Source organism: Henckelia pumila, chromosome 2 (genome assembly GCF_033568475.1).
Source record: "Henckelia pumila isolate YLH828 chromosome 2, ASM3356847v2, whole genome shotgun sequence".
Lineage (NCBI taxonomy): Eukaryota > Viridiplantae > Streptophyta > Magnoliopsida > Lamiales > Gesneriaceae > Henckelia > Henckelia pumila.
The window spans coordinates 106,378,361-106,397,771 of record NC_133121.1 but is presented as its reverse complement, the minus strand read 5'-3'; the positions used below and the strand labels follow the sequence as shown (position 1 = coordinate 106,397,771).

The 19,411-nt window shown below is 35.7% G+C and overlaps 4 protein-coding genes across 4 annotated transcripts; 3 read left to right on the top strand and 1 right to left on the bottom strand.

The window, feature by feature from the left end:
• The first annotated feature begins 835 nt into the window (after positions 1-835).
• LOC140882833 (glycerol-3-phosphate 2-O-acyltransferase 6) lies at positions 836-4,025 on the top strand. Its single transcript, XM_073289045.1, has 2 exons — positions 836-1,645; positions 2,937-4,025. Exons 1-2 carry the CDS (start codon positions 1,028-1,030, stop codon positions 3,810-3,812), a joined length of 1,494 nt encoding a protein of 497 aa, XP_073145146.1. The 5' UTR covers positions 836-1,027; the 3' UTR covers positions 3,813-4,025.
• A 2,761-nt stretch (positions 4,026-6,786) lies between these two features.
• LOC140878095 (uncharacterized) lies at positions 6,787-11,014 on the top strand. The gene is made up of 4 exons (XM_073281701.1): positions 6,787-8,034; positions 8,116-8,217; positions 9,502-10,362; positions 10,790-11,014. Exons 1-4 carry the CDS (start codon positions 6,787-6,789, stop codon positions 11,012-11,014), a joined length of 2,436 nt encoding a protein of 811 aa, XP_073137802.1.
• A 2,764-nt stretch (positions 11,015-13,778) lies between these two features.
• LOC140880975 (tRNA (cytidine(32)/guanosine(34)-2'-O)-methyltransferase) lies at positions 13,779-18,606 on the top strand. Its single transcript, XM_073285897.1, has 11 exons — positions 13,779-14,036; positions 14,133-14,226; positions 14,371-14,420; positions 14,859-14,908; positions 15,196-15,304; positions 15,375-15,435; positions 15,528-15,580; positions 15,955-16,047; positions 16,710-16,773; positions 17,467-17,574; positions 18,155-18,606. Exons 1-11 carry the CDS (start codon positions 14,010-14,012, stop codon positions 18,394-18,396), a joined length of 951 nt encoding a protein of 316 aa, XP_073141998.1. The 5' UTR covers positions 13,779-14,009; the 3' UTR covers positions 18,397-18,606.
• Positions 18,607-18,620: 14 nt separating this feature from the next.
• Positions 18,621-18,986, bottom strand: LOC140878094 (uncharacterized). Its single transcript, XM_073281700.1, has one exon. The coding sequence runs from the start codon at positions 18,984-18,986 to the stop codon at positions 18,621-18,623; it is 366 nt and encodes a 121-aa protein (XP_073137801.1).
• Between the last annotated feature and the right edge of the window lie 425 nt (positions 18,987-19,411).

Here is a 19,411-nt window from a genome sequence, read left to right as displayed (position 1 = left end):
TTTGTTCAGATTCAATTATTTATATATGAGAAACCTCAAATTGTTACACGTACACCTGCGGCTAGCTGGCATGCATACAATTAATCGCGAGAAACAATAGTGTACTGTATAATTACTTCCCTGTCTAAATTATTATTTATTATTTCTCTGGTTTTCTAAATTGCATATGTTACTTATTTCACTATAATTTATTGTCTCTAAACTATTATTACGATTATTATTTACAAGTCATTTATTATTGTTTTGATATTTAAACTAGCACGCGCTAATTCAATGTTGTTTCTTACTTCTTCAACATATATATTTTAAAAAACAACCAAGTCATAGTTATAACACATGAACAATTATATTAAAATGATAGTTTGCGTTAACTTGTACTTTATTTGATATTAAAATTTCAAGTTTTTGAAGTGATTAACTTTCGAGACTTTATTCTAAAAGTCTTTCTCACCCCAATCTTCGATTTGAAATTAAGATGTTCTAATTTACAAGTTGGACGGATTTGATAGATGATTTCAACGAATAATTATATATTATTTCATATCAATTCGTGTGTGTGAGAATGTCCGTCGCCTTAGCTCAACTAGCCTAGACCAATTGATATGTCCAATTAATGGATCTCTCAAAATAGTGAGAAATATTGTCATCATATATATATTTTATGAGTGGAGTATACTATATATTATAAACCAAATTTATATGAATATATAAGAAAAACTTTTAATAGTATATAACTTGGTATATTTTATATATTATATATATATATGTGTCCATTAAAAAGGGATCATATGGGGTGTGCCTTAGCTAGGGGTGGCAATATATCCAAACCTAACAAAGCAGGCTAATTCAATGTTAATCTGTATTCAACTACCTGGGATAGAGTTGGACCCCTTTTCCTCACAACTGTTTCATTTTGAACCTCATGCTCATGTTGCTTATTTCTTTTTAAACCCAACCCCCCCTTTTCTTATAACTTAAACAACATTGCCTTGTCTTTAATTTCATTCTACTCCCTCCAAAAAAAAAAATGGGTGTTTTCCGAGATTTTGATACGGTATCGAAATGTGGCATAGAGGGACGTTCCACTCAGGCCGTGGCGGCCGATCTCGACGGCACGCTCTTGGTCTCCAGGAGCGCATTCCCTTATTTCTTGCTCATGGCCCTCGAGGCGGGAAACGTCCTCCGTGCGCTGATCCTTTTGTTGTCCGTTCCGTTTGTGTACTTCATCTACGTGCTTGTGTCCGAATCTTTCGCTATACGAATTTTCGTCTTCGTCACCTTCTCGGGGCTCAAGGTTCGTGACATAGAGATCGTGTCTAGGTCCGTGTTGCCCAAGTTCTACGCGGAAGACGTGCATCCGGAGACTTGGAAAGTGTTCAATTCCTTTGGGAGGAGGTACATTGTCACTGCCAACCCTAGGGTTATGGTGGAACATTTTGCTAAGAATTACTTGGGAGTGGACAAGGTTCTGGGGACGGAACTGGACGTGACGAAATCGGGACGTGCCACGGGGTTCGTCGTGAAACCTGGCGTACTTGTTGGGGAACACAAACGAACGGCGATTTTGAAAGAGTTTGGGACTAATGTGCCTGATTTGGGTCTTGGAGATAGGGAGACTGATCGCGATTTCATGTCCATCTGCAAGGTGAGTGAGTTCCATCACAATATTGTCATTTAACATTTTTTTTTTATGTATATATATAACTTTATATATCCTATGATTAATATATGTCAAATCCTACATGTGTATGTAACTACCACCCATGCGCATTTCATGTACTTAATTAGTAGTTGAGATCAAATTTAATTTATAAGCACAAATGCCTTCTTCATGAAACATTTTGCTAGCTAGTTTTTCTATTTATTAAATTGGACGGCCAGTTTATTACACGTATATATATATATATATATATATCATTCTTTTAGTATTTCCGAGCCAAAGAAGACTTGGAATCGTTGATTCAACATTTCAGCTAACATGAAATCTATATTATATATATATTTATATGGAGTGCTCATGATGTAACTTTGGATTTGCTTGAAATAATTTTATCTTATGAAACTAACTTTTTTACTGTATTATATATAATAGCATTTTTCTTTATATTTTATTTTTCTCTACTACCATTTAATTTCCGAAAATATATAGTTTTTATCGTTAAAAAAAATAATTTTACTGTGTCTTTCTGTTTTTTTACGAAATACACGCATCGCATGAACCATCATCTATTAATTAAGATTCGTCGCTGCTAATCGCTGCTAATTTTTTTCCCAGTAAAAAGTCACAGCTCATCCCGGCCCTCCACAGATGTTAAGACAACATAAAATAAATATTATATGTATTATAAAGTGACTTAACCTAAATCACTTCAAAAGCCAATTCAAAAGACGAGAGTTGCCTTTATCTCCGTAAAGGGCTCCACAACTTATACACCAGCAATATGCAATATATATATATAAATATCGTGCATGTATTCAATCCATATCTACCATTATTGGTAAAAGTTAGGTGCTTCATTTACTTCAAATCTGCTCATTTTCATAAGCCTGTCGTCTCTTTGTCTTCTCCATCAAGAAGTACTAGTGGAGACTGGAGTAGACATATTTAAAATTTCCCGCACTCTCGATCAAACATTTTTCCTAAAAAATATAGCCATCTTATGTGTATCTCAATCACTCAAATACACTGGGCGAGAGTTATTTTTCAAATATAAAGTTTGATCGAGGTTTATGTCGATATACAATTTTATCACTTGAAACCCAATTTTCAACATTAATTGCAATGATTCTTCACTTGGGTGAAGTTTAACCTATTATTCTGATCATAAATTTAATGTCATGATTTTTCATGCGCTGATGTGTAAAGATATGAATGATGGGCTATTACCTTGACTTTCTTTCTTTATTTTTTATAATAAAATATAAATTAAATGCAGGAAGGTTACATGGTTCCTAGAACAAGAACCAAGCCGCTGCCAAGAAACAAGCTTCTATCTCCGGTCATCTTCCACGAGGGCCGTTTAGTGCAAAGGCCGACTCCGCTCGTGGCTTTGGTAACCTTTCTATGGATGCCCATCGCCTTCATTTTATCCATCATCAGAATCTACGGGACCATCTTTTTGCCAGAAACAATCGTGCGTTACCTTTACGTCGCACTGGGAATCAAACTCATCGTCAAGGGGACACCTCCGCCCCCGCCCAGCGCCGGAAAAGGCGGCGTCCTCTTCGTCTGCAACCACCGCGCCGTCCTCGACCCCGTCGTCACCGCGGTGGCGCTCGGCCGGAAGATCAGCTGCGTCACGTACAGCATAAGCAAGCTCTCCGAACTGATATCCCCTATCAAAGCCGTGGCCTTGTGCAGGGAGAGGGAGAAAGACGCGGCGAACATAAAGAGGTTGCTCGAAGAAGGCGATCTGGTGATATGCCCCGAGGGAACCACTTGCCGGGAGCCGTTCCTGCTCCGGTTCAGCGCGCTTTTCGCGGAGCTGAGCGACAGGATCGTGCCGGTGGCGATCAATACGAAGCAAAGCGTGTTTTATGGGACCACGGCTCGAGGGTACAAGTCCATGGACCCTTACTTCGGGTACATGAACCCGAGGCCGACTTTCGAGATCACGTTCTTGAATCAACTCCCGCCGGAGCTGACGGCGAGGGGAGGGAGGTCGGCCATTGAAGTCGCCAATTACATTCAGAGGGTGTTGGCGGGGACGTTGGGGTTCGAGTGCACCAACTTGACTCGGAAAGACAAGTATGCCGTCATGGCCGGAACCGATGGTCGTGTTAAGGAGAACGACGTTAAAGGAAAGGAATGAAATTATTTTTTTGATTTGGATTTTAATTATAAAAAAAAAAAAAGAAAGATGAAACTTTTAATATGTATATGGATGTCATCAATGTTTTTTGTATTTTGAATGAATTGATGGAGAGAAAAAGGGCTAGAGATCATTAGATCAAGAATTAATGGAAGTTATGCATGGGTTGTGATGGTATAGATTATGACTGAATAATGAGATAAGACGTGTATATTAATTGTGTTTCTTTGATAATTCATATAAATTAAGCATTTATTTTTTATTATAAATCTTTGTAAGTAGAGTACTCGGGAAGTGAATAGATATTATTTTATAAAATTTGTTTCTTCTATGATAATTTATTATGTTCCAAGTGTTTTTGCATCGATCGATATATATAGATCATTTTTTTTAGACGTGGTTATAGTGGTTATAAAGATAAATTTATTTTCTTGGCTCCATTAACAAGCTAACCTTGGAACAGCTAACGTTTTCTGAAAAAACATAAATATAATTTGACAAATGAAAATAATCCATTATTTTAAGAGTAAAAATATAGATTTAGAAATATATATATAATATAATTATCAGTCACAAGATGATAACTTTTTCCATGGTGAATGTATTTATGAGCATTGTCTTGTTCTATTATATTAATTAGAAAGCCTCTATATATCTATTTACCGACATCAACTTATTTATTTATTTTTAGTAAGCAAGTTTTGCACTATTTTAGTGTAAGTTTCGCACCAAATTATTCAACATACTTCTTCAACCCATTTACACCAAATCTTACACTAAAAAAAATATTCTCATAATATTCTTTGTATTTGAATTATGTGTTCAAATGTTTTTAAATTAAAATTGCATTAAGTATTTGCATTTGTATTAGACTATTATATTATTATAATAACTAAATCATATCATTAATTAATCATTTATAATTAATATTAAAAAATAAATAATTAAACATTTATTTATAAATTTAATATAAAAATTATAATTAAATTTTTATGTTGAATATTTAATTATTAAAAAAATAAAATAAATAATTTAATGTTATCTAAACAGTATTTATAATATTTAAAAATAAATAAAAGAATTTTTTTTTTTAAAAAAAAAACAAATGTTTGCACCAAATTCCCTGCGCCAAATTCAAATTGTGGGGCGCTTTTTGGCAGCGCCCCCACTGGAGGGGTGAAAGTTGCGCCAAAATGCTGTTTTGCACCATTTTGGTGCAGCTTTGGATATGGTCTAAATACCTATGTTGCATTATATTGATCAACAAGATCATCACAACTTGCAGCATTGTTAAAAAAAAACAAAAATGCATTGGCAAAAATAAATTGTTACGCCTGAGTATACAACTAGTTGCAACTTCGTGAGCTGCCCGATCGACATGGATTCCTGCGACAATGTTGAAAATACACAATTCTGAATTAAACCTGGGAGCAAAAGAGAGTGATGTTTCAATTAGTAACTGCACGTTTGTGCGTATAAATAGATATTATGACCAATATCAAGTTGATTAGTTGACCTAGCTAGTGGTGATCCAACCATACGAGTATCTGCCTACTTTATGGTTCAAAATGAGTAAACTTGTGTTTTGGGTAATGCATATTTATCTTTCGGTGATTTGGATTTTTATGTTGTCGAATTTCAGTTTTATACAGTCATGTTTGTTTTTATTTTTACACTTTTAGTCTTGATTGACAATATAGTAGCGTTACACTAACTCGGCCTAACTAATCGTAAAAAAAATAAGGGAAAACTACAATTTTGGTTCGGTATGTTTGTCACTTTGCGATTTAGTTCTCTATGTTTTCATATTTCAATTTTAGTCATGTATATTCTGATTTTTGGTAAATTTAGTCTTTTTTTCGAAAATCTTACGTAACACCACATCAGCACTGCATTGGTGTCACATCAGCGCCACATCGTAAAAAAAAACTAAAATTATTTTTAAAAAATAAAGATAGCGGACTAAAACTAAAATATAAAAATATAGAGGACTGAATCGCAAAGGATTGTACATACAGGACAAAAAAAAAACAATTTTTCCAAAAAATAATAAAAAAAAGACTACAATTTGAAATTAATATAAAGATCAACTATAGAGAACAAACGTCGTACATGATCAAAATTATAATATTATTTTGAAAATATGATCATCACGAAAAATAACCCAGCAGTAATATTATCCCGTGGAATTTTTCTTGAGCAAAAGATATATTAGTAAAATGACTTGATATTGAAAAATCTATAAAGATTTGCGTCATTTATTAGTGTATATTTTGCACCTATTTTCACAATAGGACTTGAGCTACTTTCGCTCTTTACTGCTTTTTGGGATCAAATTATATTTACCCTGTCGGTGGAATTCTATAATAATCATCCCAACCCATATATAATATACGTCCTTAATCCAAATCGAGAATCATACCGCAAGCTCACTTCCACGAATTTCCAAATACATTCATTTCTTTTTCTTTTTTTTTTTCAAAAAATCTTAAAATATTATAATTTGTGGCACTAAATGATTTGTGGTCACCAATACATTGATGGCAACTGCAGATTTCATCTAAAAGCATACTCCACATGCCAGTGGCTAGCAAAAACGGGTAATTAATGGCTGGCCTAAAATGTTTGGTAAAATTTGTTGTTCTCTCTAGTACAATCATCACATGGTTAGCAAGAAAAGTTCACAAGGTTTAATTTTCATGATTTGACTTGCTAGTCCATCAAACTAGCTCTATTAATGGTTGGATACAATATCATTCCGGATCTCGAATCTTTTGTATTTACGTAAATATATCTTTTTGTATATGAGTTAGTATTATTTTTCTCTTAGGCAGAATCTATTGTGATCAATAGATTGATTCTTTTGTAAAGATTATATATACGTTTGAACTCTTTCAATGAACATATACAATTTTTCACAAATTCTTATATGGTATCAAAGCATAACACATTCTGAGAAATCACTTCCGCTGCCATGGGAGACGAAAACAAGAAATCAGAAATTGGAACAACCCAATTGGATCCACTTACTTTACAACAATCAAATCATCCCGGCTTGGTTCTTGTCTCCAAATTATTTGATGGGAACAACTACGGGCAATGGAGTCGTGCCATTCGCATAGCTTTGAGCGCTAAAAACAAAACTGGATTCATCAATGGAACAATCAAAGCACCGAAAACAACAGATGACAAGTTTCTAGCTTGGGAACGATGCAATCATATGGTGTTGTCATGGATTCTTCATGCCGTCCAGTCCGACATCGTTGCCAGCATCATATATGCGGAAAATGCATTCGATGTTTGGAATGATCTCCATGACAGGTTCTCACAAGGGAATGATGCTCGTATTTTCGAGATCCACCGCGAAATCACAGAACACCAACAAGGACACCAATCTGTGTCGCTTTACTACACCAAATTGAAGGCCCTATGGGATGAGTTGGGTTCTTATTATGATCCAATCGCTTGTACTTGTGGAAGTGTCAAAGCCATTGCCGAAAGAGAAGAAAAGGAAAAAGTTATGCAATTTCTCATGGGATTAAATGACACTTTCTCCACAATCCGTGGCTCCATCTTCCTGATTACTCCACTACCTGACACTCGCAAAGCACATGCTCTTGTCTTACAACACGAAATACAACTTGAAGTCACTACCAATCGAGAGCACACTGGATACAACGCAAACTTTACCCAGCAAAGGGTGCAGAATCGAAGCCTGCAAGTCAACGAAGCCAACTCCCACCGCCGGCCATCTACAGATCAACCACTTAAATGCTCCCACTGTGATTTAGATGGTCACACTATTGATCGATGCTTTTATATCCATGGATTTCCACCTGGACATCGTTATCACGGCAAAAATGTCAAGCCAAAAGGGAAGAAAAATATCAAGCCTCCATCTGTTTCCAACATAGAGAGCAAGTTTTTTACTCCCACGGAGTATGATCAAATTAAGGCACTTCTTCGAAAAGAAAATGGTAACCATGAGCCTCTTGTCAACACTTCAGGTACCGATTCTCTTTTAACTCATAGCATGTGGATACTCGACAGTGGCGCCACCGACCATGTATCCAGATATCCTCCCACTTCAAATAAACTTGCTGCCAAACATCCTACTGTGCAGTTACCTAATGGAGGACATGCTCCAATCCACTCCATTGGATTCATGCAATTATGCAAAGATATAACTATTGATGATGTGCTTTATGTCCCCAACTTCTCAGTTAACTTACTTTCCATCAGCAAACTCACACAATCCTTAGATTGTATTGTGACATTTTATCGTGATTTTTGTGTATTGCAGGATTCAACTACGAAGAAGACGATTGGGCTGGGCAGACAGAGTAATGGCCTTTACTACCTTATCTTGCATCAACATCCACACTTGTCCAACACAATTCGTCACGTACCCAATCTTTGGCATAGAAGACTTGGACACCTTTCTGCCACCCCATTACAGTTATTATCTAAAACTATCCCAGATATCTCTTTTGATTTTAGTACTACATGTGATGTTTGTCATCTAGCAAAACAATCACGCTTACCTTTCCCTTCTCGTAATATTTCTACTAAAGCACCTTTTAATTTAATACATTGTGATATTTGGGGACCACATAGGATTTATTCTTATTCTGGAGCACGTTATTTTTTAACTATCGTCGATGATTTTTCTCGTTACACTTGGGTTCATCTTATGCGTCACAAATCTGAAACCCAATCCCTCATTAAGAATTTTTTTGCTTGGGTCAAAACACAACACAACAGCTCAATTAAAGGTATACGATTTGACAATGGAAAAGAATTTCTTTCCTTAGAAACTTTTTTTTCATGAATGTGGTACCAATTTCCACCGATCTTGTGTTTACACGCCTCAACAAAATGGGGTAGTTGAACGCAAACATCGTCACCTTTTAAATGTTGCTCGAGCCCTAAGATTTCAAGCCCATCTTTCCTTAAAATTTTGGGGAGAACTTATTACCACGGCTTGTTATCTCATTAATCGTTTGCCCATACCACTTCTCTCTCACAAAACACCTTATGAGACACTTCACAAACAGGTTCCCTCTTACTCGCATTTACGAACCTATGGATGCCTATGTTTTGCTACAAATCTTCTTCCTACTCATAAATTCGATGCACGATCTCACCGATGTATTTTTCTTGGGTACCCATCGGGACAAAAGGGATATCTTGTATATGATATGGAAGATAGAAAAATTTTCACCTCACGAGATGTCATTTTCCATGAAGATATTTTTCCGTACTCCACAATACCACACGATGATCAAAACAACAATCCCATATTGCCCAAATCCATCGACGAGGATATCATGTTCTATCCTCCATTAACACAAAACAATCATACTCCTCCCATTACCCACACCAACTCTGAACCAGCCTCCTCATCATCCCCCATTCTCGATACACCCGGCACACCCCATACGGTTCCTGAACCCCCGGTAATCCCAGAAGTCATTCTTTGGACAGCCACTTGTTCCTGACGCACACCGGCTCATTTGAGTGACTATCAGATCCATCATACTCTATCTATCCCCGAATTGTCTCTTCGAGTTGGATCCAGCACCAAACATCCATTATCAAGGTATGTGTCATACTCCAATCTTTCCCATGCTCATCGTTCATTTACCCATATGTTTCTTCTACATTCGAACCAAAAACATATGAGCAGGCATGTAAGGATTCAAAATGGGTTGAAGCCATGCAGACTGAAATTTCTGCATTAGAAGCCAACAAGACTTGGTCTCTCATGCCCCTTCCCTCTGGTCATCGTTCGATTGGCTGCAAATGGGTGTTCAAGATCAAATATCACTCTAATGGCACCATTGAGCGATATAAAGCTCGCCTCATCGCCAAAGGATTCACCCAAAGAGAAGGTATTGATTATCATGAAACATTCGCTCCCGTTGCCAAACTCACTACTTTTCGGTGCATGCTCGCTCTTGGTGCAATTCACGACTGGAAACTCCATCAAATGGACGTCCAAAATGTCTTTTTACATGGTGATCTCACCGAGGAAGTATACATGCGTCTTCCTCCTGGTTTACATCGACAGGGGGAGTCACTTGTATGTCGACTTCACAAATCCTTATATGGTTTAAAAGAAGCCTCACGAGAGTGGTTTCATAAGTTTTTGTCTGCCATTACAACTTTTGGTTTCAAACAATCGCAGGCTGATCATTATCTATTTACAAAGGTGTGTGAAAACTCATTTACAGCCATTTTGTTATATGTCGATGACATGGTCATAACAGGGAATAACCAAGAGGCCATCGACAATGTGAAAGCTTTTCTTGCATCGTGCTTCAAGCTCAAGGATCTTGGATTGCTAAAATATTTTCTCGGGATTGAAATAGCTCGTTCTAAGATGGGAATTTCGCTCAACCAGCGCAAGTACACTGTTGATATTCTCCAAGAAGCAGGGTTACTTGGTGCAAAACCAGCAAAGTTTCCCATGGAGCAATCTTTGAAACTCACTCCTACCGAGGGTGATTTACTCAACAACCCTACGCATTATCGACCTCGTGGGAAAGTTAATCTATTTAACGATAACAAGGCCGGAAATTTCTTTTTCGATTAACACACTTAGCCAATTCATGCAACAACCTAGACGACCTCATCTAGATGCGGTTCATCGTTTGCTCCGATACTTGAAGAATTCACCTGGACAAGGATTATTTTTTCCTTCCAAAAATGATGTGAATTTAGCCGGTTTTTGTGACACTGATTGGGCGGGAGATGTCACTACACGTCGGTCTGTAACTGGATATTGTGTTTTCCTTGGAAAAGCCCTCATCTCTTGGAAAAGTAAGAAGCAAACAACCGTATCCAGATCCTCAGCCGAAGCAGAGTATAGGTCTATGGCATCAGTTTCTTGTGAAATCACTTGGCTAAAACATCTATTATGAGATTTGAATATTTTTCACCATCAACCTGTACTGTTATATTGTGATAATCAGGCAGCCATGCATATTGCTGCTAATCCAGTTTTTCATGAAAGAAAAAAGCATATCGAGATTGATTGTCATTTTATCCGTGAACGCATTGAGAAAGGAGATATCAAGACGGCCTACGTATCAAGTGAGCATCAAGTTGCAGATATATTTACCAAGGCATTGGGGCAAGTATCGTTCCACACACTTACTCGCAAGTTGGGAATTCTTGACATACATGCTCCAACTTGAGGGGGAGTATTAAAGGAATGGTTGGATACAATATCATTCCGGATCCCGAATCTTTTGTATTTACGTAAATATATCTTTTTGTATATGAGTTAGGATTATTTTCCTCTTAGGCAGAATCTATTGTGATCAATAGATTGATTCTTTTGTAAAGATTATATATACGTTTGAACTCTTTCAATGAACATATACAATTTTCCAAAAATTCTTACAAGCTCCACGGTGCAGATAATTAAATTTAGGGAAAATGATTTGTTTTTGGGTTCCTTAACTTGTCTAATTTTTTGTTTTCATGAATTTGAATAATTAACTTTTTAAAGTTTAGTTTTGGTACACTAACTATTAATTTTATGTTATTTTGGTCCAATTGTTGACATGATAGCTTCACATGTCAGTACTTTCCGATGTCACGTCAGCATTTTCTGATGTCATGTCAGCATTTTACTGTGCCACGTAATCCGTATGACCAAAATAATCGAAAAATAAAAGTTAGCGTACCAAAATCAAAATTTGAAAAGTTAATGGATCAAAACCAAAAAATAGACTTCCCTTAAATTTATTTATAATAGTTGTGCGCTTTAAACATACCAAAAAAAAAAACTACACGCTTATCAAATCTACACCGAAAGTCATGTAGCTGCCAAAAGCTAGCACTTCTAAGTTCGACTCATTGCCTCGTGGTCACTGTTTGTACTAGATGTTTGGACGAACATCTCACTGGTGGGTTTATATAATAAATTGATTGGTTTGTGGTATATATATATTTTCATGGTGTGTGGATTAGGTGAAGATGGTGATGGAACCCCATGCATGTATAATTGATGAGTAGGGTTTTGAATGGTGCGTGGCGAGGCATGCACTTATAGCTAGCGGGCCGGGGTTGCATGCATGGGGACCATGCATGACCAGCTCACATTATATATATATGTTGATGAGCCCCATGTGGGTTTCATTTGACAGCTGCATGGCTCCATTCTTTCTCCTATTTTCAGCCACCCAATTTTTTCTACTAAGGAGATGTTGACCTTCTAGCTAGCTCACACTACACTCATTTTTCCCTTCAAAAAGTCATATAATTAATTAATTAAATCGGCAAGTAACTAATGTAATATAATGAAATGAACCCGGCAAGGTACAAAAAGATTGTTCACGTTCGAAATTTTTTTTTTTGGTGTAATTAACCTCATGCTAAGATTGGTTTAACGATCGATCTTTTGTAACATGGAAAGTTGTTGTTGGATTTATTTGACATTTCAATAATTTTGATCGACTAGCTAGCAAAAGAAGTTATGTTGGCTTTAAATTGTTGTAGTTGGGGTTCCATCGCAAATTAATCTCACATCACATGCATCGAGACATAAATAGCACAGCATAGATTAGGTTGTGAAATGATCATTTTATATATGTGTATCTATACTATTATCTATTCTATTTTATTAAAGTACTTGAGGTATTTGTATGTTGGTATGACAACTCTTCTTTATTTTACTCTTTAGTACTAGTATATATTTAATTACCAAAATATCATTTTATTTTTTCTATTGATAATTACTTATTTACAAAAATGTCACGTTTATAAAATTAATTTATTTATTAAAAAAAACTTTTCAAAATTGTGCTCTTTCGATTTTTATTTTAAAAAACGTATTGCATAAGCACGCAACGCGTGCTTCCGAGTACTAGTATTAAGAACCGTTGAGACCTGAGAGCTTGTTATGACAAAATAGTATGTTGGTGTGGTATTTTTCTTAATTACGCAATCAACCCTATTTATTTTGATATTTATCATTTGACCCATTCAATTTGAATTGCATTTTGACCCCTAATTATTTTTTATAATTATGAAATTATCCCTATTTTGAAATAAACCAAATTAATTAAAAAAATATTGTACAAGCACGCAACACGTGCGTCGGAGTATTAGTATATATTAAAAAAGATGCATTATTGTGTGTTGCTATAGAAAGGGAAAGATTTAATTTTTTATACTTCAAGTGCAAAACTATATAGGTAGTGGTTGAAACATGAGAGCTTGTTATATAATATCTACTAGCGTATTTGCACACACTCGTTGTATGTGACGAAAAAGTTGATTTTTTTTTATTAAAATTAATTTCGAAAAAAAATCTAATAAATTTATGGAAACAAAAAATGAATGATTTTTTGGGTTAAAATATTTACACCATAAGGAGTAGTTAAAAGATAGAGCACACAATAATAACTACCTTGAGGATACCAAGATACCATTTTAGTTTTTCTAAGACCTTGTTACTTAATAACTAGGTATAAATATATATTATCTATACTATTATATAAAACATGAGCATACTATAATAACTACCTTGAGGACACCAAATTTATTTATTCCAAAATTACATTTTCCTATCAACTACCCACTAAATCTCTTCCACTCCTCAATGTTTTATTTTTAAAAAAAATATAAATATAAAAACTTTTCTTTTACACACGCACACGCATTTTTCGCTAGTATATTGTTATATTTTGATGATGCAACTTTGAAAACAAGGTGCCATAGAGGAATTGGCTTTTTTGGTGATAAATGAGTGGGTTGAGCCCAGATATATCTAAACAGTTTAATTTGGACTGGGTTTATGCAATCAGGTAAAGCCCAGTCCACAGAATCTCATTTACGGTATTCCAATCCACTCTTTGAATAGAACATACTTTGGGCAAATTAAAAGCCCAAGTAGCCCAAGTTCATTTTGAGTCCACCATGAGGCTTGAAGCCCAAAATCATAACCCCTTCGTCTTCGTCTTCACCCCGTCCCAATATAACATGTGCTTCGCCCCCGGAGTACACTCGCATGCATTTGTGTAAGAATTACTGGAAATTCAAAGAACGGAAGGCGGCGAGCGATCCATTCGAAGTAATTACTAAGTTGATTCAAGTTTGTTTTTACGGAAATCAAAGCTTGAATTTTTCAAGTATATATTGTTGACGAGTGGGGTAAGACGGCGGGGACTTCGACAAAAATCAATGGGAAAAGCATCAAGAGATAAAAGAGTAATCCCTCTTCGGTCCTATTGCTGTAAATTCTGTTGTTTCGATCTGGGTTTGAGTATCGTGAAATTTTCTTTGGTCTATTGATTCAAACTGTAGGATATCTACTATAGAAAAGCAAAAGAGGAAGGATGGCGCGCTCGAAGTGCCTTCAAATTACTTCAAATCGACGAGGAATTCAACATATTCGAAGGTGCGAGACGATTAGTTTTTATTAATATTTCTTTAAATCTTGCAAAATGGTTATTGATACGTATGTTTACTTTTCTGTTTATCATCTATGTTTGTCATTTACTGTTATATACGATTGTTGATGGAGTTGTGCGGATTTACTCAGGTGTTAAGCGTGTGGTGGATTTATGTGCAGCACCTGGTAGCTGGAGTCAGGTATTTGAAGTTTTATAACTTTGAATTTTTTGTTGATAATTGAGGATATATGTCTTCTGGGAAACCTTATAAATACATGGTTATCATAGTTTGTAAATGTAAAAGGAGAAAAAATTGGTTTACGCCAATCAGATATTTTGGCATTGTTGGTGCCTTGGTGGATCTTGAAAACATATTGGTGAAAAATCTGTTATTTTTGACATTTTGAGATACTATAACCACAGAGTTATTTGCATCAACTTCATATATCATGGAACTACGTTGCATCAGAAGGCTGTTGAAAGCGTTTTAAATTATTACAGATATTGATCTGATTTGGAAAGATATGTTTTCACTGTGTGTACACAAGTTACTAATTTACTTGCATTTCAGTATAACTCGTCAAGGTTGTCTTATTACTGTACTTTTTCCGAGTTTGATGTGACATCTTTCATGTAGGTTTTGAGTCGGAAGCTTTATCTCCCAGCAAAGCTCTCTTCGGCTTCCAAGTATGTCTGCCTTGTGCATCGATTGTTCTTTTAATGAGTATTTACTGATGTAATTCCCGTAAACCGCTGGTCTAATTATTATTAATTTGAAATATAAGGGTCAGTCGCATATAGATCCTCTTAGTTTCAAAGAATAACAGTGTGAAGCAATGGAATTGGGGCAGTTTTCAGTTACTTTACCATGAATGGTGGATCTTTATATATTAGTCTGTTAAATCCAAAAGTTATTTAATCATCTTTGCAACTTTATCAGCGTGAGTCTACAATTTGGTATTATAATTTTGCAGGGATTGTGATATACCACTTATTGTGGCTATTGATTTGCAACCCATGGCTCCTATTGAAGGCGTTATTCAAGTACAGGGGGATATAACAAATGCTAGGACAGCTGAAGTTGTATGCATCTTCCCTTCTATTCCCCTTGTCTATCTATCAATCTACGTATCTGATATCTTCTGCTTCTCAGGTCATTCGACATTTTGATGGAGGCAAAGCTGATCTTGTTGTATGTGATGGTGCGCCTGATGGTGAGTGACCGGAATGTTAAATTGGACTATAATCTCTATTATGCATATTACTGTATATCCATGTATAAACCTGAATCTGTGCATTCTTCCAGTAACTGGCTTACATGACATGGATGAATTTGTTCAGTCCCAGCTCATTTTGGCGGTTAGTATTTATAACCTTTTTGTGGACTATTTTTTAAGATTGTTATTCTTATGATGACATTACTAATATGTGCATGACATATCTGTTGTCATATTTGCATCAATTCATATGTTTTTCACACAGAAATTTTGGTGACTACATGCTGCAAATCCCCTTTGACATGCAAAATTTGTTTCTATCCTCCTTGGCATGCCTATTTTCACCTTGATGTGTCATATTGCTTTTGAACTAGCGTTAGATGGATGATTTATTTATATTTTGTTTTCCAATATTTCGTTCCGACTGTTGTATTCCTATGTATTCTATTATAGACTTGAACGTCGAATCCTATATATCCTTGTCTCTGATTTTAAACATGGATAACATTCTTTCAGGGTTTAACAATTGTTACACACATACTAAAGGTTGGTGGAAAGTTTATAGCAAAGATATTTCGAGGAAAGGATGCTAGTCTCCTTTACTGTCAGGTGTGCGATACTTCTGTAGCTCGCTCTTTTATGTTTCTTTAATATGATTTGCAGTGTATGATGTTCTTGTTTGAGTCGCAAAACCAAATTCCCTCTATTTTACATGACCTATCTTAAAATGATGTAATCGATTTATTGGTAATTAAACCTCCAGATCAGTAGAAAACTTTGAAACCACCCCTTTCCAGGAAAAGAAGGCCAAACTTTGTTGCATTATTCTTCTTGAAACCAGCAAATAAATGCAAAATACGAACCACAAATTGATGCTTCTATTGTTTTCTTTGGATTAGGGGTTGATCGAGGCATAATAAAACACCAAATGTAACGTGAATTTTGACAGACATTTACACAATTACAAAATCCTAGGAATTTTTTATTTTGTTGGAGTCAAAGATAACTTCATTCCTTGAAATTTTTGGAAATGTAGTGTTATAATTGGAATGTGTAAAGTCTTATGGACCCACTGAACTCTTGTTATGCTGATTATGTAATTAGGTTTGTTTCTCCTTTTTCTTTTCTCCACGGTGATATTCTACCAAATTGTTATCACGCTTCATGGCTTACTAAGTATTTTTATCTATTGATAATGTTGGTAGTATCACCCCTCTCTTCCTATTCTAAAAAACTTATGGAATTACTAACATTTTACCACTGTTTTGCAGCTTAAGTTATTTTTCACAGAAGTGACATTTGCTAAACCAAAAAGCAGTCGCAATTCAAGCATAGGTAAATAAGTAATTTGTTTAATATTTTCTCTACATTCTCCAGCAACTATTGTATCACATTCTCATCTCCACCTATCCAAAAACTATTTCTTGAAGTCATAACGAAGCCCTTCCAGTCAACCTGTTCCTCATATCTCATGTAGCACCATAAACAATATGGACAACATCGTATTTTCTAATTTATTGACGCCACATACCTGCATACCTTTACTGGCATCATGTCATAGCTCAGAATCAACGATATTCAAGGTCATTGGCCAAACTTTATCTACTAAACTAGTAGAGCCAAATGTGATGGTAATTTGCAATATTCTTAATTTTACTCATTTTGAAAATTATGAAGTTTGGAGTTATTTTTCTCAGTTATCGGGAAAATAGTTTTTTGCATTTAGCAAGTTTTTAGTAATGAAAGTAACAAAAGGTATGAAGGGTAATATTGAAACAAAACAAACATTTTGTTTTCTCCAAAAAAATACAGCTCTCATCTTGTTATTTCTAAAGGAAGTCTACGCACTTAACTTATGCTCGGTGGAAACTCCATTTTCTAGTGAATGAAAGAGCGCCTGATATAAATGAAGCGTAGTTAAATTATAATGTATGTATGTGGTGTTTATGCATTTGAATACATTTTAACGTATCTGACATAACAGAAGCCTTTGTTTTTCTTTGCTCAAAACCATTACCGAAAATGTAGAGGCATTTGTGGTCTGTGAGAATTACTCACCCCCTGAAGGCTTTAACGAGAAAGATCTGCACCGTCTCCTGGAGAAAATTGGAAGCCCGTCTGGTACCGATGACATAGGTACCTTTCATACTAAAAGTACTTGTTCCTGAATATTTGTTTATGTGCTCTTCTAATTCGAGCAATCTCTGCATGCATTCATGGAAACGTTTAATTCTCATTCATCGTATCAATCTCTGCTACCCCACAAAGAATTCTGGCTCACGCTAGATATCATCATACTACCATCCTTCAGGGGAAGAAATGCAATCAAAAAAAGATATGGGTCATTTGCAAAAAAAAATTTTTAAATGTTGAAATTGTTCTAAAGGACTCACGGATCAAGATCCCGGAGATGATATGCTTTTGCTGGTCCATTTTTGTCGAATAAATTTATGACCGAACACCTCTTGCTATGCCAAAAACTTATATCCTGTTGCGCATTGTTTTTTTTTAAGTATTTCAACTCAAACTACACACTTTACCACATTGTATGTTATATATCATATTTTTTTTAAACAATATCCACCCTCAATCATCATATCTCTATCGTTATGCAGTCGGACGTTGTTGTTTGTGAAAAGCCGAAAAAAATGTTTTACATGTGAAAGTTTTCTGTTGTTTTTACTGCATTATTATGACACATAATATCATGTGACAGATTGCAGCAGTGGGTGGCTAGAAGGCCCTAATAAGGTTTATATCCCTTTTCTGGCCTGTGGGGACCTTAATGGGTTCGACTCGGATCGTTCATATCCACTTCCTAAAGTTGCAGATGGAACTTACAAGAGCTTAGATCCTGTACAACCTCCTATTGCACCACCATACAAGCGAGCTCTTGAATTGAAGAAAGCCTTGAACAACGGAAGCCGAGCTTTAGAAAAGCTCTCCCTTGATCCATGAACATGGTTATCAAGTAGGCACCATTCGAATATTCTTATTTGTCTGAACTTGAATCGTGTTTATGTCTACATGGATTAGACTCAAATTCTTTATGGTATCACAAGATGGACAACTGAGTCACAATGCAAACTGGACAATTCTTGTACATGTTCTGAAACATAAAATTGACACACAACTATGTATTTTACTTAAACAGCAGTTTCTATTTCATTCACAACACTTTTCTAACAAGAACTTGCAACCGAGTTTGATCTTTGTAAAGTGGAAGAGGAATTCAAGAAATCTATGCAATCCTCGATGGCTTCAGCCCTCTGAGAATCGAGAGTATCAGCATATGACCTCGACCTTGTAAAACTAGCAGAAGAAACTTTCCGTGAACATCGACGCCGAGACGACACGTATTGCAACGCTACTTCCACCCTTGTTCCGATGTGCCTCAGTAACCTTGCCGGTGAAAATCTTGAGCCATTTGGAAGTTTGAACGTCCATATTTGGTAGAATCTTTTCTTGTTTTCGCCAACTTTAGCAGCAGCACCTCCATGTTTGGGATTGAAGGTTTGGTTTGGGATGAAGCTCACTCTTCCGTTCATTTTCCTTTCTCAGCATCAGCCAGTGTGTGTTTGTGTGTGTGTGGAAGGAGAGAGATGGAAGTATGGTAGTTGGGGGAATTGAGAGTGGTATTTATGAAAAGAGTTGAAGGGAGGAAAAAAAAGGGAGAAAAAGACAAAGTGTAGTGTTGAAAAAGATAAAAGCAGGTTTAAGCTTCTTAAATAATTATTGCTACATGAATACGGTCAACAATGTCTGATATGTATAAATAACGGATTATTTAATGGTTACTCTACCGCAATGCGAGTTATTTGGGAAAAATTCATGTTATTTTTCGGAAGGGTTTATTTAAAGATGAATATTTCTCCATCTTTGGATACACCGTTAGGATAATACTCACATATATTGATAGATAAATATACACATTTGAATGTACTCTTATTCTAGCATCTCATCATAAATATGC

Excerpts from the sequence above, each read along its gene's own strand:
- LOC140882833 (XM_073289045.1), top strand. The coding sequence starts at position 1,028 with ATGGGTGTTTTCCGAGATTTTGATACGGTATCGAAATGTGGCATAGAG. Across the intron at positions 1,646-2,936 it reads ATTTCATGTCCATCTGCAAG|GAAGGTTACATGGTTCCTAG; the intron begins GTGAGTGAGTTC and ends AATTAAATGCAG.
- LOC140878095 (XM_073281701.1), top strand. The coding sequence starts at position 6,787 with ATGGGAGACGAAAACAAGAAATCAGAAATTGGAACAACCCAATTGGAT. Across the intron at positions 8,218-9,501 it reads TGTCCAACACAATTCGTCAC|GCATGTAAGGATTCAAAATG; the intron begins GTACCCAATCTT and ends ACATATGAGCAG. Across the intron at positions 10,363-10,789 it reads ATTATCGACCTCGTGGGAAA|GCAGCCATGCATATTGCTGC; the intron begins GTTAATCTATTT and ends TGTGATAATCAG.
- LOC140880975 (XM_073285897.1), top strand. The coding sequence starts at position 14,010 with ATGGGAAAAGCATCAAGAGATAAAAGA. Across the intron at positions 14,909-15,195 it reads AAGCTCTCTTCGGCTTCCAA|GGATTGTGATATACCACTTA; the intron begins GTATGTCTGCCT and ends ATAATTTTGCAG. Across the intron at positions 17,575-18,154 it reads GTCTGGTACCGATGACATAG|ATTGCAGCAGTGGGTGGCTA; the intron begins GTACCTTTCATA and ends ATCATGTGACAG.
- LOC140878094 (XM_073281700.1), bottom strand. The coding sequence starts at position 18,986 with ATGAACGGAAGAGTGAGCTTCATCCCAAACCAAACCTTCAATCCCAAA.